Source organism: Pelophylax lessonae (assembly GCF_965119305.1).
Source record: "Pelophylax lessonae genome assembly, chromosome: 3".
In the NCBI taxonomy this organism is placed as follows: domain Eukaryota; kingdom Metazoa; phylum Chordata; class Amphibia; order Anura; family Ranidae; genus Pelophylax; species Pelophylax lessonae.
Genome location: NC_138770.1, coordinates 56,809,488 through 56,836,397, shown reverse-complemented (window position 1 = coordinate 56,836,397; position 26,910 = coordinate 56,809,488). Strand labels below are relative to the sequence as shown.

Genomic DNA, 26,910 nt, shown 5'->3' with positions numbered 1-26,910 from the left:
CAGGAAAAGCTGTGAAGGCAGGAGCGGTTGGAGGGGTAGAGGAGCCAGTGGAGGACCTGCTATTCAGGGGCTGGGAAAACTGTAAAGGCAGGAATTGTTGGAGGGGTAGATGAGCCAGGGGAGGACCTGCTATTCATAGGGAGGGAAAGGTGTGGGGGCAGGAGATATTAGAGGGTAGAGGGGCCACTGGAGGAGCTGATATTCAGGGGCAGGCAACGGTGTGAAGGCAGGAACTGGTGGAAAGGAAGAGGAGCCAGTGGAGAGGCTGCTACTCAAGGGCAGGAAAAAATGTGGGGGGCAGGAGCTGTTGGAAGGGTAGAGGAGCCAGTGGAGGAGCTGCTATTCAGGGGCAGGGAAAATGTGGGGGTAGGAGCTGTCTGAGCAGTAGAGGAGCCAGGGAAGGAGCTGCTATTCAAGGGCAGTGAAAATGTGGGGGCAGGAGCTGTTGGAGGGGTGAAGGAGCCAGGGGAGGAGCTGCTATGCATGGGCAGGAAAAGTTGTGGGGGCAGAAGCTTTTGGAGGGGTACAGGAGCTGCTTTGCTGGGGGAGGAGCTGTCAGAGGGGTGGAGGAGCTTTTGGGCTGTAAGGGCAGGAGATGTCAGACAGGTACATAAGCCAGGGGAGGACCTGCTGTACTGGAGCAAGGAATGGCATGGGGGAAGGAGCTGTTGGAGGGGCAGAGGAGCCACAGGAGGAGCTGCTATGCAGGAGCAGGGAATGGCATGAGGGCAGGAGCTGTTAGAGGAGTAGAGAAGCCAAGGGGAGGAGCTGCTTTGCAGGGGCACAGAAAGTTGTGGGGGTACAAGCTGGTGGAGTGGTAGAGGAGCTGCTATGCAGGGGAAGGAGCTGTCAGAGGGGTAGAGGAGCTGTTGTGCTGGAGCATGAAAAGGTGTAGGTGCAGGGGATGTCAGAGAGGTAGAGGAGCCAGGGGAGGACCTACTGTGCTGGAGCAGGGAGAGGTGTAAAGGCAGGAGCTGTTGAAGGGGAAGAGGAGCCACAGAAGGAGCTGCTATGCAGGAGCAGGGAAAGGTGTGAAGGCAGGAGCTATTGCAGGGGTAGAGGAGCCAGGGGGAGGACCTACTGTGCTGGAGCAGAAAAAGGTGTAAAGGCAGGAGCTTTAGGAGGAGTAGAGGGGCCAGGGGGAGGACCTACTATACCGGAGCAGGGGAAAGTGTGAAGGCAGGAGATGTAGAAGATGTAGAGGAGCCAGGGGGTAGGACCTACTGTGCTGGAGCAGGGAAAGGTATGAAGGCAGGAGCTGTTGGAGGGGCAGAGGAGCCAGGCAAAGGACCTATTTGTCTGGAGCAGAGAAAGGTGTGAAAGCAGGAGATATCGGAGAAGTAGAGTAGCCAGGGGGAGGACCTACTGTGCCGAAGCAAGGAAAGGTGTGAAGGCAGGAGCTGTTGGAGGGGTAGAGGAGCCAGGGGGAGGACCTACTGTGCCGGAGCAGGGAAAGGTGTGAAGGCAGGAGCTGTAGGAGGAGTAAAGGAGCCAGGGAGAGGACCTACTATGCCGAAGCAAGGAAAGGTGTGAAGGCAGGAGCTGTAGGAGGAGTAGAGGAGCCAGGGGGAGGACCTGCTTTGCTGGAGCAGGGAAAGGTTTGACGGCAGGAGCTGTAGGAGGAGTAGAGGAGCGAGGGGGAGGACCTACTGTGCTGGAGCAGGGAAAAGTGAAAAGGCAGGAGTTGTAGGATGAGTAGAGGAGCCAGGAGGAGGACCTACTGTGCTGGAGCAGGGAAAGGTGTAAAGGCAGGAGCTTTAGGAGGAGTAGAGGGGCCAGGGGGAGGACCTACTATACCGGAGCAGGGGAAAGTGTGAAGGCAGGAGATGTAGAAGATGTAGAGGAGCCAGGGGGTAGGACCTACTGTGCTGGAGCAGGGAAAGGTATGAAGGCAGGAGCTGTTGGAGGGGCAGAGGAGCCAGGCAAAGGACCTATTGGTCTGGAGCAGAGAAAGGTGTGAAGGCAGGAGCTGTAGGAGGAGTAAAGGAGCGAGGGGGAGGACCTACTATGCCGAAGCAAGGAAAGGTGTGAAGGCAGGAGCTGTAGGAGGAGTAGAGGAGCCAGGGGGAGGACCTGCTGTGCTGGAGCAGGGAAAGGTGTGAAGGCAGGAGCTGTAGGAGGAGTAAAGGAGCCAGGGAGAGGACCTACTATGCCGAAGCAAGGAAAGGTGTGAAGGCAGGAGCTGTAGGAGGAGTAGAGGAGCCAGGGGGAGGACCTACTATGCTAGAGCAGGGAAAAGTGTGAAGGCAGGAGCTGTAGGAGGAGTAGAGGAGCGAGGGGGAGGACCTACTGTGCTGGAGCAGGGAAAAGTGTGAAGGCAGGAGCTGTAGGAGGAGTAGAGGAGCGAGTGGGAGGTCCTACTGTGCTAGAGCAGGGAAAAGTGTGAAGGTAGGACTTTTTAAGTCTGCTCAGGCATTGTGGATCATTGTGGGGCGATTGGTGGCAAATTCAAATGAGTAGACTGCCTTAATGCAGCGCAGATTAATGCATCCTGGCGTAAACAGGCCCTCAGATGTTTCTTTGACTTCTGAGGGCACAGACTGAAGACCACCTTTGACATTTCCCTGCATTTTCCAGTAATCTCTCAGCGGTCAGCTCTGTATTTGATGGAGTGCTATCGACAAGACAACCCCCCTCACCCCTACACAGTAAAATGTGAGCCGCGGAGGCCAATAACACGAAAATGTGGCCCTGGAGTCACAAGACGCCCCCTTTAGGCCGGATCTTTGGCTGAAGCATTACTGACTTTGCGACTCTGCGGTCGCGTCCATAATTATGATAAAACGCGGACCGTTTGAAGGACGTTCATGGGGGGGTTGGGGAGGAGTTAGAAAACCACGCACATACGTGGAAAGTATCCCTGATACGTGGCAGGTGCTGAGGGTTTGAGCTTATGCTGATAACATTGACCTTTTAATGTTTGGGTTCAGCGGCAGAAAAACCGCACCGCGCCGGGCCTCTAATCGGCGTGTACTTTCCGAAGGCAAATACAGTGGAGGGGAGCGGTGCCTCGGAGAAAGCTGAGATTTTAATCACGAGGAATACCAGGCCTGAGCTTATATTTATTCACATGGCTGTATTTATGGAGATTTGTGCCCCTCCCCCGCCCCCGCCATGTAGGATTTACCTGTTAGATGGTGATCTTGGACTGTTGGATGTTTTTCTCCTTGTGTGTCCTTATCCTCCCCGCCAGTGATCAGACTGTGCATTGTAACTTTGTATTATACTGCAAGGTGAGAGGAAAACAGCATGGGGCTGATCTGTGACACTTGTGAACACAGGCAGCAAGATTTCATTGATTGTGTCATTTTTGAGTCCAGGAAGCGGAAAGTGACCACCGGAAGATGCCTGGACAAAGATGGCGTCGTCCTTCTGGAGGGAGAAGCAGGCTAAAACCTTGTTTTGGGGGGCTATGATCTCAGTGACTCTCCTCTTATTTGGCAAAGATTACCTCTTGGTTTCTGTTGGCTGTCTCCCCCTCCCCCCAGCGATCAGACTGTACATTGTAACTTTGACAAAAGATACAAGGTGAGAGGTGGCGGCATTGGGGCTGGTCTGTGTCAAACATTTGTGAGCACACCAAGATTTAAATGATTGCTGGCATCAGGGCCGTCTTTAATATTGATTGGACCCTGGGCAAATATTTTTTTGGCCCTCCAAGATCCACTTATTACCTATTTGCAGGCAGTGCGGGCTCAAGGGGCAGCTGCTTCGGGCCCCACAACAATGACTGGGCCCAGGGCAGCTGCCCCTTTGGCCCTGTGTTAAAGACGGTCCTGGCTGGCATCATGGTTCAGGAAGATGGTGACCCTGGGCAATGCCCAGGATAAAGATGGCGCCGCCCTTCTGGTAGAAGCGGATGAAGATATTATCGTGGAGGGGGGCTGGGGGGGAGTATTTACCTGGATAAGGATACAGTACTGAGTGTGCCACAGTCTCTGGGGACAGGAAGTTGAAGGAAATCTCCCCATGGGGACACAGACAGGAGTTTAACCCTCTATGAGGCTAAGTAGATCTCTTTTTAGGGTCACTTTCAGGCATGCTAAAATGACATACAACAATATTGACTGAGGGGCCACTTAGGCATGCTTTAGGAAGTGAACTATGAGACTAAATCTGGCTGGCAGTGGGGACCTGGGAAAAATAAATAAATAAAAAGATTTGATAAGACTTTTTTTTTTTTTTTTCGCCGAGTCAGCGGTTAGATTGCGACTTTGACTCCTTGACCCACTAGAGAAACCACGCTGTGCCTGCCGGGATCCTACGGCGGCTGCCACTAGTATCACATGATCAGCACCATCCACGAGCCACATTAAAGGGGAACTTGGCCAAATCCATTGGTCATCAAGATTCCAAACCACTGGGTCTCTGTGCTTCTCTAAGCAATGCAGGCAGATCGCGGCTGGTGATGTCTAGCAGTCTCATGTAGCATATCATCAAACTCTGACTGTCTCCTACCGTCTCCGTCCACTACACATCCTCAGTTGATGTTTTATGTAACGTTACATATAATAAATCTTAGATGTGGCCCCTAGGTGATGTCAGGGGCCACCTATACCACCCGAGACATATGAGGAGATGATCCCCTCTCCTCCCGATCCTCTTTCGTGAACTCCTGTAAATGGGGCGCCTCCATGTAACAAGGACGGGAATGTCGGTAGAGCCCAAGGAAATAAGCGCACGGCGCGGCGTGTACGGTCACACCTGGCCTGCATCCCCGGAAGTCATTTATCACATTTTATCATTTGTGTTGTGGGAAATGACCGCCTGGCACTCTGTGCGGCACAGGAGAGAGCCAAGATCTTCACAGATCTTCACTTTTATCCTTGCTGTGGGTGATTATTATTGGAAATTTAAAGTAGAACTCCACCCACGCCCATTATGGCCTTTGATTATTCAAGAATTAAAATGTAATCATGAAAGTTTTGATGTGAGACTCTGCATTACAGTAGTGACGTCATTACACCGGTTTCTACATCCTCCGATGTGAGCCTCTGCATTACAGTGGTGACATCATCACGCCGATTTCTACATCCTCCGATGTGAGACTCTGCATTACAGTGGTGACATCATCACGCCGATTTCTACATCCTCCAATGCGAGACTCTGCATTACAGTGGTGACGTCATCACGCCGGTTTCTGCACCCTCCGATGTAAGCTTCTGCATTACAGTGGTGATGTCATCACATCTGTTTCTGGTAAAAAATAGAGTTGGGGTGCACCCGCGCTATGGATAAAATACTGAACTTGTTAAAATGTTTAAAACAGTTTTTAATAACCAAGAGGACCAGATGGTTGTGCTGCCTCCAACTTACCACAAGGGTAAAACACCCCCTGACCCATATAACACCTGTTTCTGCACCCTCCGATGTGAGCCTCTGCATTACAGTGGTGACATCATCACATCTGTTTCTGCACCCTCCGATGTGAGCCTCTGCATTACAGTGGTGACGTCATCATGCCGGTTTCTGCACCCTCCGATGTGAGCCTCTGCATTACAGTGGTGACTTCATCACATCTGTTTCTGCACCCTCCGATGTGAGCCTCTGCATTACAGTGGTGACGTCATCATGCCGGTTTCGGCACCCTCATATGTAAGCCTCTGCATTACAGTGGTGACGTCATCACACCTGTTTCAGCACCCTCCGATGTGAGCCTCTGCATTACAGTGGTGACGTCATCACACCTGTTTCTGCACCCTCCGATGTGAGCCTCTGCATTACAGTGGTGACGTCATCACACCTGTTTCTGCACCCTCCGATGTGAGCCTCTGCATTACAGTGGTGACGTCATTACACCTGTTTCTGCACCCTCCGATGTGAGCCTCTGCATTACAGTGGTGACATCATCACACCTGTTTCTGCACCCTCCGATGTGAGCCTCTGCATTACAGTGGTGACGTCATCACACCTGTTTCTGCACCCTCCGATGTGAGCCTCTGCATTACAGTGGTGACGTCATCACACCTGTTTCTGCACCCTCCGATGTGAGCCTCTGCATTACAGTGGTGACGTCATCACACCTGTTTCTGCACCCTCCGATGTGAGCCTCTGCATTACAGTGGTGACGTCATCACACCTGTTTCTGCACCCTCCGATGTGAGCCTCTGCATTACAGTGGTGACGTCATCATGCCGGTTTCGGCACCCTCCGATGTGAGCCTCTGCATTACAGTGGTGACGTCATCACACCTGTTTCTGCACCCTCCGATGTGAGCCTCTGCATTACAGTGGTGACGTCATCACACCTGTTTCTGCACCCTCCGATGTGAGCCTCTGCATTACAGTGGTGACGTCATCATGCCGGTTTCGGCACCCTCATATGTAAGCCTCTGCATTACAGTGGTGACGTCATCATGCCGGTTCCCGCACCCTACAGGCGTTGTCGGCCCTCTGATAAGAGCCTCTGCATTACAGTGGTGACATCATCATGCTCTTTCCCACAATCTAGAGGCGTTGTCGGCCCTCTGATTCAATCCTCTACATTACAGTGGTGACATCATCACACTGATTCCTGCACCATACAGGCGTTGTAGGCACTCTTATACGAGCCTCTGCATTACAGTGGTGATATCATCATGCCTGTTCCCGCATCCTGCAGGCGTTGTCAGTCCTCCGATGAGAGCCTCTGCATTACAGTGGTGACATCATCACGCCAGTTCCTGTACCCTAGAGACATTGTTGGCCCTCTGATGAGAGCCTCTGCATTACAGTGGTGACATCATCACGCCAGTTCCTGTACCTTAGAGGTGTTGTCGGCCCTCCGATGAGAGCCTCTGCATTGCAGTGGTGACATCATCACGCCAGTTATCTTGTTTTTACATCATCAGTTGCACTTCAGCGCTGCTGATCTCCCGCAGGCTCTTTGCAGTCCCTTCTCAGTGACGGCTGTATGGCATTTCCTATTGCTGATGATCCCTGGTTCCTCTGCCCCCCTCCCCACCTGACATCGCAGCTCCTAATGCACATGGTGAGAGGCTCACAGTGTGCGGTGAAATCAGAGTAAGCCCTTTTAGTCCAGGAGAGGAGGCGGTACAACCTTGCAAGACGGAAGGCAAGGCTGGAGTTCCCCTTTAATAACATTAGCGATTCTTCTTTCTTTTCAGGGAGGTTCAGAGGCGAACTCACACCGTAGCTTCCCATTATCGGCGGCGGTTTCTTGTACGCGGCGCCCCCGTCCTGCGCTGGCACGCCGCCAGGTAAAAGTTTTGCCTTTTTTTTTTTTTCTTCTAAATGGTCTAATTATGGCAGCTTGAGAGTCGGTGGCACCGCTGAGACGCACCGTACCGCACGCCGCTCAGGAATAAAAGAAAAAGAGGGGGGGGCGCTAAAGATAGCCCCGTCTCTGCCCTACTTCATCCCCGCCTCTTCATTATCCTTTCCCCGCGCCGCATGATGTAACCGAACCCCGGTCATTGCGTTACCAAGTCCCCTTTTTTCCGAGAGCGGCTCCCTAGGTGCACTAATTGCTAATTGGCGCACGCTTGCTCTCTGCGGGACTCGCCCTCCCCTCCGCTCGCTGTTTTCTTTTCGCGGAATGAAAAAAGCTCATTAAGGTTAAACAGTCCTTTCACACCGGCTCCTCGCCACCGGCTGTAATTAGTGGTTTGGGGCGCGCGTACGGAGGAGGTAGGAGTAAGGAGGGGCTCGGTAGACGATCAACCAGCCGGTGCGCCGCTGAAACTTAGCTGCTTAAACCCTTGTCTACTGTTTATAAATGCCCTGGCATTCGAGGGGTTAAAGGGGTTATTCTTTTATTTTTTATTTTCATGTAAAAGCGATCTGAGCAGCTATAGAGCGGTCCAATTCCCTTTTTACCGCAAAGCACTGATCCCTGAACCTAGAATTGCTGAGCTCTGAGCCGTCCAGATGCCAGGTAAATGGCTAATCAAGCACAACCCTGTGCTTGATTGGCTGCAAGGGGAGACATTTGGGGTCTAATAGACTTCTTAAGTCTGCTTAAAGAGGTCTTGTAACCTAATGCTGGAACGAGGTCATCCAGTGCCTGGGGCAAGCTTCCCTTTGGGTCTCTGGACACAACCGCATCCACTGCATACAGTTGCCAGGGTAGTCGCAGCATGGTCTCATTCACTTAAATAGGTTGTATTCTATGGCATTCAGGGTGGTTGCGGAGTGGTCTCATTCACTTAAATAGGTTGCGTACAGAGCAGTTGCAGCACGGTCCCATTCACTTATAGGCTGTGTTTGGAGGCATTCAGGGTGGCTGGGGTGCAGCCCCATTCATGTAAATAGGTTGCGTTCAGGGCTGTTGCGGTGCAGCCCCGTTCATGTAAATAGGTTGCGTTCAGAGCGGTTTCGTCGCGGCCCCATTCATGTAAATAGGTTGCGTTCAGGGCGGTTGCGGTGCAGCCCCATTCATGTAAATAGGTTGCGTTCAGAGCGGTTGCAGTGCAGCCCAATTTATGTTCACAGCAGTTGCGGTGCAGCCCCATTCATGTAAATAGGTTGTGTTCAGGGCGTTTGCGGTGCAGCCCCGTTCATGTAAATAGGTTGCGTTCAGGGCTGTTGCGGTGCAGCCCCGTTCATGTAAATAGGTTGCGTTCAGGGCGGTTTCGTCGCGGCCCCATTCATGTAAATAGGTTGCGTTCAGGGCTGTTGCGGTGCAGCCCCGTTCATGTAAATAGGTTGCGTTCAGGGCTGTTGCGGTGCAGCCCCGTTCATGTAAATAGGTTGCGTTCAGGGCTGTTGCGGTGCAGCCCCGTTCATGTAAATAGGTTGCGTTCAGGGCTGTTGCGGTGCAGCCCCGTTCATGTAAATAGGTTGCGTTCAGGGCTGTTGCGGTGCAGCCCCGTTCATGTAAATAGGTTGCGTTCAGGGCGGTTTCGTCGCGGCCCCATTCATGTAAATAGGTTGCGTTCAGGGCTGTTGCGGTGCAGCCCCGTTCATGTAAATAGGTTGCGTTCAGGGCGGTTTCGTCGCGGCCCCATTCATGTAAATAGGTTGCGTTCAGGGCTGTTGCGGTGCAGCCCCATTCATGTAAATAGGTTGCGTTCAGGGCGGTTGCGGTGCAGCCCCATTCATGTAAATAGGTTGCGTTCAGGGCGGTTGCGGTGCAGCCCCGTTCATGTAAATAGGTTGCGTTCAGGGCTGTTGCGGTGCAGCCCCATTCATGTAAATAGGTTGCGTTCAGGGCGGTTGCAGTGCAGCCCCATTCATGTAAATAGGTTGCGTTCAGAGCGGTTGCAGTGCAGCCCAATTCATGTTCACAGCAGTTGTGGTGCAGCCCCATTCATGTAAATAGGTTGCGTTCAGGGCTGTTGCGGTGCAGCCCCGTTCATGTAAATAGGTTGCGTTCAGGGCTGTTGCGGTGCAGCCCCGTTCATGTAAATAGGTTGCGTTCAGGGCTGTTGCGGTGCAGCCCCGTTCATGTAAATAGGTTGCGTTCAGAGCGGTTTCGTCGCGGCCCCATTCATGTAAATAGGTTGTGTTCAGGGCGTTTGCGGTGCGGCCCCATTCATGTAAATAGGTTGCGTTCAGAGCGGTTGCAGTGCAGCCCAATTCATGTTCACAGCAGTTGTGGTGCAGCCCCATTCATGTAAATAGGTTGCGTTCAGGGCGGTTGCGGTGCAGCCCCGTTCATGTAAATAGGTTGCGTTCAGGGCAGTTGCGGTGCGGCCCGTTCATGTAAATAGGTTGCGTTCAGGGCAGTTGCGGTGCAGCCCCATTCATGTAAATAGGTTGCGTTCAGGGCGGTTGCGGTGCAGCCCCGTTCATGTAAATAGGTTGCGTTCAGAGCGGTTTCGTCGCGGCCCCATTCATGTAAATAGGTTGTGTTCAGGGCGTTTGCGGTGCGGCCCCATTCATGTAAATAGGTTGCGTTCAGAGCGGTTGCAGTGCAGCCCAATTCATGTTCACAGCAGTTGTGGTGCAGCCCCATTCATGTAAATAGGTTGCGTTCAGGGCGGTTGCGGTGCAGCCCCGTTCATGTAAATAGGTTGCGTTCAGGGCAGTTGCGGTGCGGCCCGTTCATGTAAATAGGTTGCGTTCAGGGCAGTTGCGGTGCAGCCCCATTCATGTAAATAGGTTGCGTTCAGGGCGGTTGCGGTGCAGCCCCGTTCATGTAAATAGGTTGCGTTCAGAGCGGTTTCGTCGCGGCCCCATTCATGTAAATAGGTTGTGTTCAGTGCAGTTGCGGCGCGGCCCCATTCATGTAAATAGGTTGCGTTCAGAGCGGTTGCAGTGCAGCCCAATTCATGTTCACAGCAGTTGTGGTGCAGCCCCATTCATGTAAATAGGTTGCGTTCAGGGCTGTTGCGGTGCAGCCCCGTTCATGTAAATAGGTTGCGTTCAGGGCTGTTGCGGTGCAGCCCCGTTCATGTAAATAGGTTGCGTTCAGGGCGGTTTCGTCGCGGCCCCATTCATGTAAATAGGTTGCGTTCAGGGCTGTTGCGGTGCAGCCCCGTTCATGTAAATAGGTTGCGTTCAGGGCAGTTTCGTCGCGGCCCCATTCATGTAAATAGGTTGCGTTCAGGGCTGTTGCGGTGCAGCCCCGTTCATGTAAATAGGTTGCGTTCAGAGCGGTTTCGTCGCGGCCCCATTCATGTAAATAGGTTGCGTTCAGGGCGGTTACGGTGCAGCCCCATTCATGTAAATAGGTTGTGTTCAGGGCGTTTGCGGTGCGGCCCCATTCATGTAAATAGGTTGCGTTCAGTGCAGTTGCGGCGCGGCCCCATTCATGTAAATAGGTTGCGTTCAGAGCGGTTGCAGTGCAGCCCAATTCATGTTCACAGCAGTTGTGGTGCAGCCCCATTCATGTAAATAGGTTGCGTTCAGGGCGGTTGCGGTGTGGCCCCATTCATGTAAATAGGTTGCATTCGGTGGCATTCCGGGTAGTGGCGGCATGGCCCCATTCACTTAAATAGGCTGTGTTTGGAGGCGTCCAGGGCAATTGTAGCTCAGCCCCTTTTATCTAAATAGGTTGTGTTTAGGACGATTGTGGTGTGGCCCCATTCACTTAAATAGGTTGCATCCGGTGGGGTTTAGGGTGGTTGCAGTGTGGCCCTATTTACATAAATAGGCTGTATTTGGAGGCATTCAGGGCAGTTGGCCTCATTCACCTAAACAGGTGGCGTTCAGGGTGGTTGCAGCGTGTCCCTATTCACTTGAATAGGTTGCGTTCAGTGGTGTTCAGGGCGGTTGCATCTTGGCCCCATAAATAGGTCACATTCAGTGGCATTCGAGGCGGTCGCAGTGTGGACCTTATTGACTTAAATAGGTTGCGTTGGGTGGCGTTCAGAGCGGTTGCAGCACATCCCTATTCACTTATAGCCTGTGCTCGCAGCGGCGTGACCCTATTCAGGTGAACAGGTGGCATGTGCTTCAATGGGTCACATTTGGTGGCCTTCTTGCTGCAACCATTATCGCACTCACAGCATAGGTCCCTCCCTAAGCGGCTGTATTTCTGTGTTGGAGAGGCAGCCTGCTTTTACCCCCCCCCCTCCCAGTAGCTGTGTAAATAAGCCGCAAAGCCTTTTTTTTAGACTTGCAGTTTAAGGGGGGGGCATTAAAAAAGCATAACTGAGCTGTGTTTTTATCTCCCCTCCAACCGCCCCCTGTTAAGCTTCAATGACACCAGACAAGGGCAAGAAGGTGATTGCTTCAATTCGCGCCCATGGTGAAAACTGTCCAACCTATCATGATTGGCGAGTAGTCAGCCCTCTGAACATGACCCATTCCAGCAAATGGCGAATCACTGCAACCACATGCAGTGCTTTTGCCCAGCAAAAATGGGGTAAAAACAGGCGGTGAGAAAACGTCATGTCGCCTCTAAAAAGCGATCCAAACTCGGATTGCTCTTCAGAGGAGCGGCAGGCTTAGATGCCAGTCTAAACCTAGCCTAAGGCAGCATTTGCACTATAGTATTTCGTCAACACGTGCGATTCTGCATGTGATTTTATGAAATGGAAAATAAAAAATGCACATCACCCTTGCGGCACCATTCATCATTAAAACAAGCCCTTAGAAAGGTGCATGAGCTACTTTTGACCTGTAGGAAATGAACAAGGTGCGGGAGAGTGCAAAAGCGTGCAAACGCGCTGCGTGATTTTTGCGAAAGCGATATGAAGGCAGGGATCGCTGCGGCTGTATAGACACAGTATCTCACAAAAGTAAGTACACCCCTCACATTTTTGTAAATATTTGATTCTATCTTTTCATGTGACAACACTGAAGAAATGACACTTTGCTACAATGTAAAGTAGTGAGTGTACAGCTTGTATAACAGTGTAAATGTGCTGTCCCCTCAAAATAGCTCAACACACAGCCATTAATGTCTAAACCATTGGCAACAAAAGTGAGTACACCCCTGAGTGACAATGTCCAAATTGGGTCCAATTAGTCATTTTCCCTCCCCGGTGTCATGTGACTCGTTAGTGTCACAATGTCTCAGGGGTGAATGGGGAGACGGTGTGTTAAATTTGGTGTTATCGCTCTCACTCTCTCATACTGGTCACTGGAAGTTCAACATGGCACCTCATGGCAAAGAACTCTCTGAGGATCTGAACAAAAGAATTGTTGCTCTACATAAAGATGGCCTAGGCTATAAGAAGAATGTCAAGACCCTGAAACTGAGCTGCAGCACGGTGGCCAAGACCATACAGCAGTTTAACAGGACAGGTTCCACTCAGAACAGACCTCGCCATGGTCGACCAAAGAAGTTAAGTGCACGTGCTCAACGTAATATCCAGAGGTTGTCTTTGGGAAATAGATGTATGAGTGCTGCCAGCATTGCTGCAGAGGTTGAAGGGGTGTGGGGGGTCAGCCTGTCAGTGCTCAGACCATACGCCGCACACTGCATCAAATTGGTCTGCATGGCTGTCGTCCCAGAAGGAAGCCTCTTCTAAAGATGATGCACAAGAAAGCCCGCAAACAGTTTGCTGAAGACAAGCAGACTAAGGACATGGATGACTGGAACCATCTCCTGTGCTCTGATGAGACCAAGATAAACTTATTTGGTTCAGATGGTGTCAAGCGTGTGTGGGGGCAACCAGGTGAGGAGTACAAAGACAAGAGTGTTTTACCTACAGTCAAGCATGGTGGTGGGAGTGTCATGGTCTGGGGCTCCATGAGTGCTGCCGGCACTGGGGAACTACAGTTCATTGAGGGAACCATGAATGCCAACATGTACTGTGACATACTGAAGCAGAGCATGATCCCCTCCCTTCGGAGACTGGGCCGCAGGGCACTATTCCAACATGATAACGACCCCAAACACACCTCCAAGACGACCACTGCCTTGCTAAAGAAGTTGAGGGTAAAGGTGATGGACTGGCCAAGCATGTCTCCAGACCTAAACCCTATTGAGCATCTGTGGGGCATCCTCAAACGGAAGGTGGAGAAGCGCAAGGTCTCTAACATCCACCAGCTCCGTGATGTCATGAAGGAGTGGAAGAGGACTCCAGTGACAACCTGTGAAGCTCTTTTGAACTCCATGCCCAAGAGGGTTAAGGCAGTGCTGGAAAATAATGGTGGCCACACAAAATATTGACACTTGGGGCCCAATTTGGACATTTTCACTTAGGGGTGTACTCACTTTTGTTGCCAGCGGTTTAGACATTAATGGCTGTGTGTTGAGTTATTTTGAGGGGACAGCAAATTTACACTGTTATACAAGCTGTACACTCACTACTTTACATTGTAGCAAAGTGTCATTTCTTCAGTGTTGTCACATGAAAAGATAGAATAAAATATTTACATAAATGGAAGGGGTGTACTCACTTTTGTCAGATACTGTATATTTGACACTCTTGGTATCTTTATTTTTTTTTTTTATTGGTCCGGGATTGTCCCTTTAAAGCAAGGTGTCACGGCTGGCGTCCCCGGCCTCTCCTGTAATGTAAAGCCCGCCGCCCCTCCCCCCCCCCCCAACGGTGACATAGCGCCGCTGTCCTCGCGTGAACCGTCAGTGTGCTATACCCTCCGGCTGTTTCATATTGTATCCATAGAGAGAAGCAGAGATGATTGCATTGTGCGGACGGTTCTGGCGTGCAGGAAGCTCAGCCAGCCGACGCAGCGAGAATTCCAAATGAGATCCATTAAATATTGATTATCTGAGTCTGCGAACCGCGCTCTCCTGTACTGAAACGGCTTGCTCTGATTTCCCTGCACACTGCGAGCCTCTCACCATGTGCATTAGAAGCCGCAGCTAATCAGCATAATGGAAAGAATTGCGTGCAATGTCGGAACTCCCACTGCAAGCCTGATCTCCGCTTTCAGCTGGTGTGTGGCTATTCAGCATGAAGAAGGATTGCTGGTAAATGAACCGGGCTTCACCGAATCTGTAACCTGGCACTGCTGGCCTTCTTCTGAAGTTGCTCGTTTCCTGGCTGTGTTGCTAAGCAACCACTGACCAGGAACAAGTATGCAGACAGTGAAAGTCAAAGCGGAGTCAGAACTTCTTATCGGCGTGCTTGTTTCAGGTCGCTGATCCAGAGTATTAAAACGGAACTCCAAGCAGATATAGAAGAAACAACTTAACAGGCTGTGTCCTTCCCTAGCCTGTGACTGGACAGTGAAAGGAGAAGCAGCAGACTGATGAGTCCACCTCTCTGTCTCTCTCCAATCAGCATGCTTCTTGCAGCAGAACCCTGTCTGGCAGGGGAGAGGACCTGATTTTTCCCTGCTGCAGTTTCCCTTTTACTTACAGGTCTTTGCTCTCCATCAACCAATGACTGGACAGTGAATAGAGAAGCAGCAGACTGATAAGCTCATCTCTAACACTCTGTTCCTATCAGCATGCTTCTTTCAGTAGAACCCTGTCTGGCAGGGGAGAGGACCTGATTTTTTTTCCCTGCTGCAGTTTCTCTTTCACTTACAGGTCTTTGCTCTCCATCAACCAATGACTGGACAGTGAATAGAGAAGCAGCAGACTGATGAGCTCATCTCTAACACTCTGCTCTCTTCTCTTATCAGCATATTTCTTGCGGTACAACCCTGACTGTACTCTGCTGAAGTTTCACTTTTACTTACAGGTCTCATCTTTTAAACTAGCCAGTGACTGGACAGTGAAAGGAGAAGCAGCAGACTGATGAGCCCATCTTGCCTATCCCTGTCTCTCTCCTATCAGCATGCTTTTTCAGTGGAACCCTGTCTGGCAGTTGAAGGAAACTGATTTTTCCCTGCTGCAGTTTCCCTTTCATTTACAGGTCTTTGCTCTCCATCAACCAGTGACTGGACAGTGAATAGAGAAGCAGCAGACTGATGAGCTCCTCTCTTTCACTCTGTTCTCTCCTCCTATCAGCATGCTTCTTGCAGTGGAACCCTGTCTGACAGGGGAGGGGACCTTGCCGTACTTTGCTGCAGTTTCCCTTTCACTTACAGGTCTTGTCTTGCAAACCAGCCAGTGACAGGACAGTGTAGGGAGAAGCAGAACACTGATGAGCCCACCTCACTGTCACTCAGTTCTTTCCTTCTATTAGCATGCTTCTTGAAGTGGAACTCTGTCTGTCAGGGGAGGTAAACTGATTTTTCCCTGCTGCAGTTTCATGTTCACTTACAGGTATTCAATGTCCATCAACCAGAGACTGGACAGTGAATAGAGAAGCAGCAGACTGATGAGCTCCTCTCTATCACTCAGTCCTCTGCCCCTATCAGCATGCTTTTTGAAGTACAGTCCTAAATGTACTCTGCTGAAGTTTCACTTTTACTTACATGTCTTCTCTTTCAAACCAGCTTGTGACTAAACAGTGAAAGGAGAAGCAGCAGACTGATGAGTCCACCTCTCTGTCCCTCTCCTATCAGGATGCTTCTTTCAGCAGAACCCTGTCTGGCAGGGGATGATACCTTATTTTTCCCTTCTGTAGTTTTCCTTTCACTTTTAGGCCTTTGCTCTCCACCAACCCTTGACTGAACAGTGAATAGAGAAGCAGCAGACTAATGAACTCTCTCCTATCAGCATGCTTCTTGCAGTGGAACCCTGTCTGGCAGGAGAGGGAAACAGATTTTTCCCTGCTGCCATTTCCCGTTTACTTTCAGGTCTTCAATCTCCATCAACCACTGACTGGATAGTGAATAGAGAAGCAGCAGACTAATGAACTTAACTTTAACACTCAGCTCTCTCCTCCTGTCAGCATGCTTCTTTCAGTACAACCCTGTCTGGCTGGGGAGGGGACCAGACTGACCTCTGCTGCAGTTTCTCTTTCACTTACAAGTCTTTGCTCTCCGCCAACCAGTGACTGGACAGTGAATAGAGAAGCAGCAGACTGATAAGCTTATCTCTAACACTCTACTTTCTCCTCCTATCAGTATGCTTCTTGCAGTGGAACCCTGTCTGGCAGGGAAAGGGACCTGGCTGTACTTTGCTGCAGTTTCACCTTCACTTACAGGTCTCGCCTTTCAAACCAGCCAGTGATTGGACAGTGAAAGGAGAAGCAGCAGACTGATGAGGCCATCTCTCTGTCACTCAGTTCTTTCCTTCTAGATGCATGTTTCTTGCAGCGGAACCCTGTTTGGCAGGGTAGGGGGATGTGATTATGCTCCTTGCAGCAGAACCCTGTCTGGCAGAGGAGGGGATCTGATTTTTCTCTGCTGCAGTTTCCCTTTCACTTACAAGTCTTCACTCTCCATCAACCTGTGACTAGATTGTGAAAGGAGAAGAAGCAGACTGATGAGCTCATCTCTCTGCCACTCTCTTCTCTTCATCTATCAGCATGCTTCTTGCAGTGGAACCCTGTTTGGTAGGGGAGGGGACCTGGCTGTACTTTGCTGCAGTTTCACTTTCACTTACAGGTCTTCCCTCTCCACCAACCAATGACTGGATTGAGAAATGAGAAGCAGAAGACTGATGAGCTCCCCTCTCTGTCACTTTCTTCTCTCCTTCTATCAGCATGCTTCTTGCAGTGAAATCCTGTCTGGCAGATGAGGGGATCTGGCTGTACTTTGCTGCAGTTTCACTTTCACTTACAGGTCTTGTCTTTCAAACCAGCCAGTGACAGGACAGTGTAAGGAGAAGCAGAAGACTAATGAGCCCATCTCTCTGTCAATCTCTTCTCTCCTCTTATCAGCATTCTTCTTGCAGCAGAACCCTGTCAGACGGGGAAGGGGATCTGATTTTTCTCTGCTGCAGTTTCCCTTTCACTTACAGGTCTTCGCTCTCCATCAACCAGTGACTAGATTGTGAAAGGAAAAGAAGCAGACTGATAAGCTCATCTCACTGTCACTCTGTTCTCTCCCCTTATCAGCATGCTTCTTGCAGTACAACCCTGTTTAACAGGGAAGGGGGCTTGCTTTTTCTCGGCTGCAGTTTCCCTTTCACTTACAGGTCTTCGCTCTCCATCAACCAGTGACTGGATTGTGAAAGGAGAAGAAGCAGACTGATGAGCTCATTTCTCTATCACTCTTCTCTCCATCTATCTGTTTGCTTCTTGCAGTGGAACCCTGGCTGGCAGGGGAAGGGGTCTGTCTGTACTATGCTGCAGTTTCACTTTCACTTACTCTTGTCTCTCAAACCAGCCAGTGATTGGACAGTGCAAAGAGAAGCAGAAGACCGATGAGCCCATCTCCCTGTCACTCAGTTCTTTCTTTCTATCAGCATGCTTCTTGCTGTGGAACCCTGGCTGGCAGGGGAAGGGGCCTGTCTGTACTTTGCTGCAGTTTTACTTTCACTTACTCTTGTCTCTCAAACCAGCCAGTGATTGGACAGTGTAAGGAGAAGCAGAAGGCTAATGAGCCCATCTCCCTGCCACTCAGTTCTTTCCTCTATTGGCATGCTTCTTGCAGTACAACCCTGTCTGGCAGTGGAGGGGAGCCTGGGTTTTCTCTGCTGCAGTTTCACTTTCACTTACAGGTCTTGTCTTTCAAACCAGCCAGTGATTGGACAGTGTAAGGAGAAGCAGAAGACTGATGAGCCCATCTCCCTGTCACTCAGTTCTTTCTTTCTATCAGCATGCTTCCTGCAGCAGAATCCTGTCTGGCAGCGGAGGGGAGCCTGAGTTTTCTCTGCTGCAGTTTCACTTTCACTTACTGGTCTTGCCAGTAAAAGGAGAAGCAGCAGACTGTTGAGCCCATCTCTCTGTCACTCTATTCTCTCCTATCAGCATGGTTCTTGCAGTACAACCCTGTTTGGCAGGGGGGGGGGGCTGATTTTTCTCTGCTGCAGTTTCCCTTTCACTTACAAGTCTTCGCTCTCCACCACAGCGATGTAGTGTGATCAGGCCTTTGAAGCACAAGAGCCAGACAAGAAGCATTTTGAGAATGAGACATGAACTCAGGCTTCAGGGTTCCTTCAAAGACCTCAGCGGGGAGTTTATACATTCGTCCCAAGTTTTTATTTTTTTCTTCTAAACGACCGTCCTAAAAAAAGAAAAAGAAAAAAAAAAAAAAGAATCAGTGGCGCTTAAAATAGCCCCGCAGGATATCCTGATCATGTGACGCGTCTTTAGTTTCCCCCGGCCCTGCGTTTGCCAGACCGCGCTTTTTTGGCCCGGCCGTGTCTTTCAGAATCAACCGGCACGCCGCGCTGTCACAACACCCGCCCCGCCTGGATGCAGCCATTTGGCACCCGCCACGCCGCGCTCCGGGTTATGTAATACGCTGGCACGCCTCGGACCTGATCTGACGGCATCCTAGCAATCTGCTTCAAGTGGTTCCGCCATTCCGCAAGATAAAAAAAAAAATAAAAAATAAAATATAAACACTCAAAGAGCTCCAGCCAGACAAATAATTATTATTAAACGATCATTACGCCGGGTAAACAGGCCGCCGCCGCTCGTGTAGGAACAGCTGGAGAGCGTGGCGGAAGAGCTCCATGGAACGTGTGCTGTCAAATTTCCCACGGGTTTAACCCCTTCTGATCAGCGGCTTAAAGGACAACTACATGGGGTTTTTTTTTTTGTTTTGTTTTGTTTTGTTTATTACAATGATGTAACAATTTAATTGCCACTTGTAACATTTTGTAACTGAATTGATATTAAAAACGATCATTCCCGTCTGATCTCCTGCCAAAAGAATTCAGATTTTATGTCTTCCTTCCTCTCCGCCCTTCTGAAGGAAAAGAAATCATTTTAATTTCTTAAAGCTGAATTACAGAATAAGCAAATATTGTTTAAATACAAGAGCCATGTGTAGTCTTCATGTGCTAACATTATCATATAAGCACCTAATATTACCTAACATTGGCATATAAGACTTAATATTACCTAACATTATCATATAAGCGCTTAATATTACCTAACATTGGCATATAAGCACTTAATATTACCTAACATTGGCATATAAGCGCTTAATATTACCTAACATTGGCATATAAGCACTTAATATTACCTAACATTGGCATATTAGACTTAATATTACCTAACATTATCATATAAGCGCTTAATATTACCTAACATTGGCATATAAGCACTTAATATTACCTAACATTGGCATATAAGCACCTAATATTACCTAACATTGGCATATAAGCACTTAATATTACCTACCATTGGCATACTGTATAAGCACTTAATATTGCCTAACATTGGCATATAAGCACTTAATATTACCTAACATTGGAATATAAGCACTTAATATTACCTAACATTGGCATATAAGCACTTAATATTACCTAACATTGGCATATAAGCACTTAATATTATCTAACATTGGCATATAAGCACTTAATATTACCTAACATTGGCATATAAGACTAAATATTACCTACCATTGGCATATAAGCACTTAATATTACCTAACATTGGCATATAAGACTTAATATTGCCTACCATTGGCATATAAGCACTTAATATTACCTAACATTGGCATATAAGCACTTAATATTACCTAACATTGGCATATAAGACTTAATATTACCTAACATTGGCATATAAGCTTATTACCTAACATTGGCATGTAAGCACTTAATATTATCTAACATTGGCATATAAGCACTTAATATTGCCTAACATTATCATATAAGCTCTTAATATTACCTAACATTGGCATATAAGCACTTAATATTACCTAACATTGGCATATAAGCGCTTAATATTACTTACCATTGGCATATGAGCACTTAATATTACCTAACATTGGCATATAAGACTTAATATTGCCTACCATTGGCATATAAGCACTTAATATTACCTAACATTGGCATATAAGCGCTTAATATTACTTACCATTGGCATATAAGCACTTAATATTACCTAACATTGGCATATGAGCACTTAATATTACCTAACATTGGCATATAAGCACTTAATATTACCTAACATTGGCATATAAGCGCTTAATATTACTTACCATTGGCATATGAGCACTTAATATTACCTAACATTGGCATATAAGCACATAATATTATCTAACATTGGCATATAAGCACGTAATATTATCTAACATTGGCATAGAAACACTTAATATTACCTAACATTGGCATATAAGCACCTAATATTACCTACCATTGGCATATAAGCACTTAATATTACCTAACATTGGCATATAAGACTTAATATTACCTAACATTGGCATATAAGACTTAATTTTACCTAACATTGGCATATAAGACTTAATATTACCTAACATTGGCATATAAGCACCTAACATTACCTTACATTGGCATATAAGCCCCTAATATTGGCACCATATAAGCACCATATACTGTAAACATGTACTATTTGCCTAACATTAACATATAAGCACTAACACGGCTCAAAAAAATGAAAGGAACACTTTGAAAACACATCAGATCTCAATGGGAAAAATCTCATGCTGGATATCTATACTGGCATGGACTGGGTAATGTGTTAGGATCTATACTGGTATGGACTGGGTAATGTGTTAGGATCTATACTGGTATGGACTGGGTAATGTGTTAGGATCTATACTGGTATGGACTGGGTAATGTGTTAGGATCTATACTGGTATGGACTGGATAATGTTAGCATCTATACTGGTATGGACTGGGTAATGTGTTAGGATCTATACTGGTATGGACTGGGTAATGTGTTAGGATCTATACTGGTATGAACTGGGTAAAGTGTTAGGATCTATAGTGGTGTGGACTGGGTAATGTGTTAGGATCTATACTGGTATGGACTGGGTAATGTGGTAGGATCTATACTGGTATGGACTGGGTAAAGTTTTAGGATCTATAGTGGTGTGGACTGGGTAATGTGTTAGGGTCTATACTGGTATGGACTGGGTAATGTGTTAGGATCTATACTGGTATGGACTGGGTAATGTGTTAGGAAGGAAAGGATGCCACATTGTTTGATGGAAATGACAATTATCACCATACAGAGGGCTGAATTGAAAGACACCCCGAAAATCAAAGTGAAAAAATGATGCAGCAGGCTAGTCCATTTTGCTGAAATTTCTCAGTAGTTTGTGTGGCCCCCACATGCTTGTATGCATGCCTGACAACGTCGGGGCATGCTCCTAATGAGACAACAGATGGTGTCCTGGGGTATTTCCTCCCAGATCTGGACCAGGACATCACTGAGCTCCTGAACAGTCTGAGGTGCAACCTGGCGGTGTCGAATTGACCAAAACATAATGTCCCAAAGGGAAGAGTTCAGAGGTTGCGGGACTGTCCCAGAAAATCCAGGACAGTTCAGAGGTTGCGGGACTGTCTTAGCAAATCCCGGATAGTTCAGAGGTCTGCATTCATCCGCAGAATGCCACAGTGAGTTTTCTAGAGCTGAGTTAAGCCATGGATGAAGTCGCCATCAATGGCACAAAACGCAGCTAAAAAATCCTTTTTATTTTGATAGTTGTCCTTACTCTTCCAAGGTAACCATGTTGACTATTGTAATGGCAGCGGAACTCGATCCCCACCGGTTGTTTCTCCTTGAGAGGTGAACGCATTAGACCGGGGCGAATGCATTCCGCGCACATCTCTGTTCTTTACTGTAAGAGCTTTTAAAGGTTAGGATGTAAGAGAGCGGCGTGTAATGAAATTTACTATTAAAGTCCATTACTGTAAGTGGGTCTGTGGGGACTGTCGGCACTTCCGTCTCGTTAGAGAGCCTTGGTTTTCCCTTTATACATCTCATGATCATCACCTGAGATGGCTTTAGAACCATTACACATTGGCAGCCTGGCGGTTGGTGCTTCTGCCTTTCCGTGTTGGTATTGAATCCCCCAATGGCGTAGCTATAGCGTAGTGGTTATAGGGCCTGGGGTGGGAGGGGGCCCCATTAGGTAGGCTGTTCAGGTGGGGTTGGTGGCCCATGGGCTTCAGAATTGTGCTATGGAGCTCTGTGATTCATAGTTACACTCCTTGAATCCCTCGTTCCCCTCCAAGGCTATGGGGCCCAAGGTGGGAGGGGGCCCCATTAGGGAGGCTGTTCATGTTGGGGTAGGGTTTGTTGCCCATGCTGTGGGGCTCTATGATTCATGGTTACTAGACTCCCTCCTTCTCTTTGGCTATGGGGCCCGGGTTGGGAGGGGGCCCCATTTGGGAGACTGTTTAGGTTGGGTTGAAGTTGGTGGCCCATGACCTATCTAAATTTTACTATGGTGTTCCATAATTCATTGTTACACCCCTGGACTCCCTCCTTTTCCCCTGTGGCTATGGGGTGTAGAGTGGGAGGAGGGCCTGTTATGGAGACTGCTCAGGTTGGGTTGGGGGTTAATATCTCATGGCCTATCTAAATTTTGCTGTGGGCTCCATGGTTCATCATTGCACCCCTGGATTCCCTCCTTTTCCCCTGGCTATGGTGCCTGGAGTGGGAGAGGGGCCCAATTAGGAAGGCTGTTCAGGTTGGGTTGGTGGCACATGGCCATCAGTATTTTACTATGGAGCTCCATGATTCATCGTTACACCCCTGGACTCCCTCCTTTTCCATCCGGCTATGGGGCCTGGAGTGGGAGAGGGGCCCTATTAGGAAGGCTGTTCAGGTTGGGTTGGTGGCCCATGGCCATCAGTATTTTGCTATGGAGCTCCATGATTCTTAGTTACACTCCTTGACTTCCTTCTCTCCCCCCTCCCACCTCTGGCTATGGGGCCTGGAGAGGGTGGGGGACCCCATTAGGAAGGCTGTTCAGGCTGGGTTGGGGTTGGTGGCCCATGGGACTTGGGGTGGGAGGGACTCCATTAAGCAGGCTGTTCAGGTCGAGTTGGGGTTGGTTGCCCATGGGACCTGGGGTGGGAGGGGGCCCCATTAGGGAGGCTGTTCAGGTTGGGTTGGGGTTGGTGGCCCATGGGACTTGGGGTGGGAGGGACCCCATTAAGCAGGCTGTTCAGGTCGAGTTGGGGCTGGTTGGCCATGGGACCTGGGGTGGGAGGGGGCCCCATTAGGGGGGCTGTTCGGGTTGGGCTGGGGTTGGTTGCCCATTGGACCTGGAGTGGGAGCGGGCCCCATTAGGGAGGCTGTTCAGGTTGAGTTGGGGTTAGTTGCCCCTGGAACCTGGGGTGAGAGCGGTCCCCATTAGGGAGGCTGTTCAGGTTGGGTTGAGGTTGGTGTCCCATGGCCCATCTGAATTTCTCTATGGGACAATGATTCATAGTTATACTCTTGGACTCCCTCTCCTCACCCCTCAGCTATAGGACCCAGGGTGGGAGGGAGGGCCTCATTAGGGAGGTTGTCAAGGTTGGTTTGGGCTTCGGTGGCCCAGGCAATAGGGCTCCATGATTCATAGTTACACCCCTGGACTCTGTACAGCCGGGCTGGAGTGTAACAGGCAGAAGCAAAAGGAGCCAATCAATTCATGTGCTGACAAAATGCATGCTGATAGGAGGAGAGAGCAGAGTGACCTCCTCATGACAGCGCTGCTTCTCCTATCACTGTGCAGTCACATGCTGGGGGGAGGGTCTAGGGTGAGAAGAAGAGGGTTGAACAATGTTGTCCATCAGATTGACGACATCTAGTGGCAGAAAAAAGGTACTGCCGGGGAAATCTCTGGAATAAAGGTGAATATTGCAGCAAAAGCTGTATTTGTTTGTCTTTATTCCACCGTTTGATTGGCTGTTTATTTGTATCTTGTTACTATTGGATGGAGCTCTGCTTTAAGGCAGATTGGGGCCTTAGACAAGGTAGCAACATAGGCCCCCACCCATTGCTGTGATTGGAAGGGATGGCAATATATATTTTCTATGCTGGCCCCATCAGATCCAGCGATGCCCCTCCCTCTTCCAGTCTGAGTGAGATACAATTCAGGTCTTTATACTGGTTGCATTGAATGGTGATTTCTAATGTGTTCTCAGAGTTCAGCTTCAAAGGACTTCAGCTTCAAAGGACTTCTGTTCTAATTGGACTTACCATTGTATTTCATTGAGATTTTCCCCTTGTGTTCTGCAGAGAAAGCTGCGGGTATCGATGACGACGTCCAGAAATCGGACATCTCCTCCAGCAGCGGTGGGATGATCGAGAAGGAGTCGCTGGGACCTCTCCTTTTAGAGGTAAGTGAGGAAAAACACACAGAGGCCTTTGAAGCTCAATAAACGGCCTCCGCTTCAGTTTAGCACAGTTGTATCGGCTCCTCTCCTGGACCGAAACGGCTTACTTTGATTTTACCGCACACTGTGAGCTTCTCACAATGTGCATTAGAAGCTGCCTCATTTCCTGGCTGGGGGATGTCCAGCATCATCTAGCCCTTTTCTCACAGCCCGTCCCGTTCATTCATTGGATTTCAGTTCTTTCAATCACTGAGGCTCGCTATGGGCGTTACCCAAGGGCAGTCTGCATGCAAATGAACCTTGTCCAGAACGCCCACTCCTCCACCTTAAAAGCCACCCATCAAAGCATTTTGTCATTTGCATAACTCCTCCCACTGATGGCATAATGGCCGAGGGCTCGAGAGAGGAGTATTGAGGCAGAGGGCTGGTTTTCAGAAAGCAATGTTCAGGTCTCTCCCACCCGCCATATTCTCCCTGAGCTGCATAGAGAAGCACAGAGACCCAGTGATGACATCACTGGGTCTAAACTAAGGCATGAAAGCCCCTCCCACCTGCCATGTTCTCACCGGACTGCATAGAGAAGCACAGAGACCTAGTGATGACATCACTGGGTCTAAAATAAGGTATATAAGCCCCTCCCACCTGCCATTTTCACCCTGGACTGCATAGAGAAGCACAGAGACCTAGCGATTATATCAATGGGTCTAAACTAAGGTATAAAAGCCCCTCCCACCTGCCATGTTCACCCTGGACTGCATAGAGAAGCACAGAGACCTAGTGATGACATCACTGTGCCTAAAATAAGGTATAAAAGCCCCTCCCACCTGCCATTTTTTTAACCCTGGACTGCATAGAGAAGCACAGAGACCTAGCGATGACATCACTGGGCCTAAAATAAGGTATGAAAGCCCCTCCCACCTGCCATGTCTCTCTTGCATTACACAGGGTATTAGCATTCTAACATGTTTCAGGTGCTGGGGATGAAGTGAAGGCTGGTAAAGGATATGTGCGTGTTTACTTGTACAGCACCCTGCTGGCGATGACATCACTGGGCCTAAAAAAAGGGTGTACAAGCCCCTCCCACCAGCCATGTTTTACTATAGAGAGACACAGAGACCCCGTGACGACATCACTGGGCCTAACATAAGGTGTATATATAAGCCCCTCCCACCTGCCATGTCTCTCTTGCCTTATTGTTGATCCTGCCAGAAATCCCATCAGCTGATCTCTTCCTGTGCTGCACTCCTATCAGTGGCATTCTTTCCAGTCCTCACTCTGACCTACAGAACACCTTCCACCTATGTTGCAGAGTAAGTTGAACGAGGGGGTTGGGGAGGTGTTTTGTAGTCCTGTCATAGGGTCACAAGAGTGAGCGCTGTCACCCTAACACAGGAAGTGTGTTACTGGCAGGATTACTGGGTGAAAATAAAGTAGTAAAAAAAAACGAATGCAGCCGCCACACCTGTTTGATATCTGTAAGAAATCCCTGTAACTCCAGCTTCTTGTGCTGCACTCCTATCAGTTACATTGTTCCCAGTTCACACTCTGAACTACAGAACACCTCCCCATCTTATGGGGATAGGAAGAGGGGGAGGTGTTCTGTAGTTCAGTCCTAAGGTGACAACACTGATGCCTTCCTGTGCTACACTCCTATCAGGTGCATTGTTCCCAGCTCTCTCTCTCTGAACTACAGAACACCTCCCCATGTTATGAAGATGAGAAGAGGGGGAGGTGTTCTGTAGTCCAGTCCTAAGATGACAACATTGATTGCTTTCTTAGCTACACTCCTATCAGTGACATTATACCCATCGCTCTCTTCCTCTCTGAACTACAGAACACCTCCTGAACCATGTTAGGGAGATGAGAAGAGGTGGTAGGTGTTCTGTAGTCCAGCCCTTTAGGTGACAACACTGATGCCTTCCTGTGCTATGCTCTTATCAGTTACATTGTACCCAGTTCTCTCTCTCTCTGAACTACAGAACACCTCCCCATGTTTGGTGATGAGACAATGGGGAGGTGCTCTGTAGTCCAGTCCTAAGGTCACAACATGGATACCTTCCTGTGCTACACTCCTATCAGGTACATTTCTTCCCAGCTCTCTCTCTCTCTCTCTCTCTCTGAACTAAAGAACACCTCCCCATGTTATGAAGAGAAGAGGGGAGGTGTTCTGTAGTCCAGTCCTAAGATGACAACATTGATTCCTTTCTTTGCTACACTCTTATCAGTTACATTATACCCATCTCTATCTCTCTGAACTACAGAACACCTCCTGAACCATGTTAGGGAGATAAGAAGAGGTGGGAGGTGTTCTGTAGTCCAGCCCTTTAGGTGACAACACTGATGCCTTCCTGTGCTATGCTCTTATCAGTTACATTGTACCCAGTTCTCTCTCTCTGAACTACAGAACACCTCCCCATGTTTGGAGATGAGAAGATGGGGAGGTGTTCTGTAGTCCAGTCCTAAGGTGACAACACGGATACCTTCCTGTGCTACACTCCTATCAGTTACATTGTTCTCTGTTCCCACTCTGAACTACGGAACACCTCCCCCATATTATGGATATGCTACACTCCTATC

General features: G+C 49.0%; 1 protein-coding gene across 5 annotated transcripts in view; it reads left to right on the top strand.

The window, feature by feature from the left end:
* Nucleotides 1–26,910, top strand: part of NCOA1 (nuclear receptor coactivator 1) — a 755,746-nt gene that overhangs the window by 582,816 nt on the left and 146,020 nt on the right. For all 5 annotated transcript variants that reach the window (XM_082251137.1, XM_082251140.1, XM_082251139.1 and 2 more), the window contains one exon: nt 24,236–24,336. In XM_082251137.1, the coding sequence (XP_082107263.1) occupies nt 24,236–24,336 (101 nt within the window). The remainder of the gene's footprint in view (nt 1–24,235; nt 24,337–26,910) is intronic.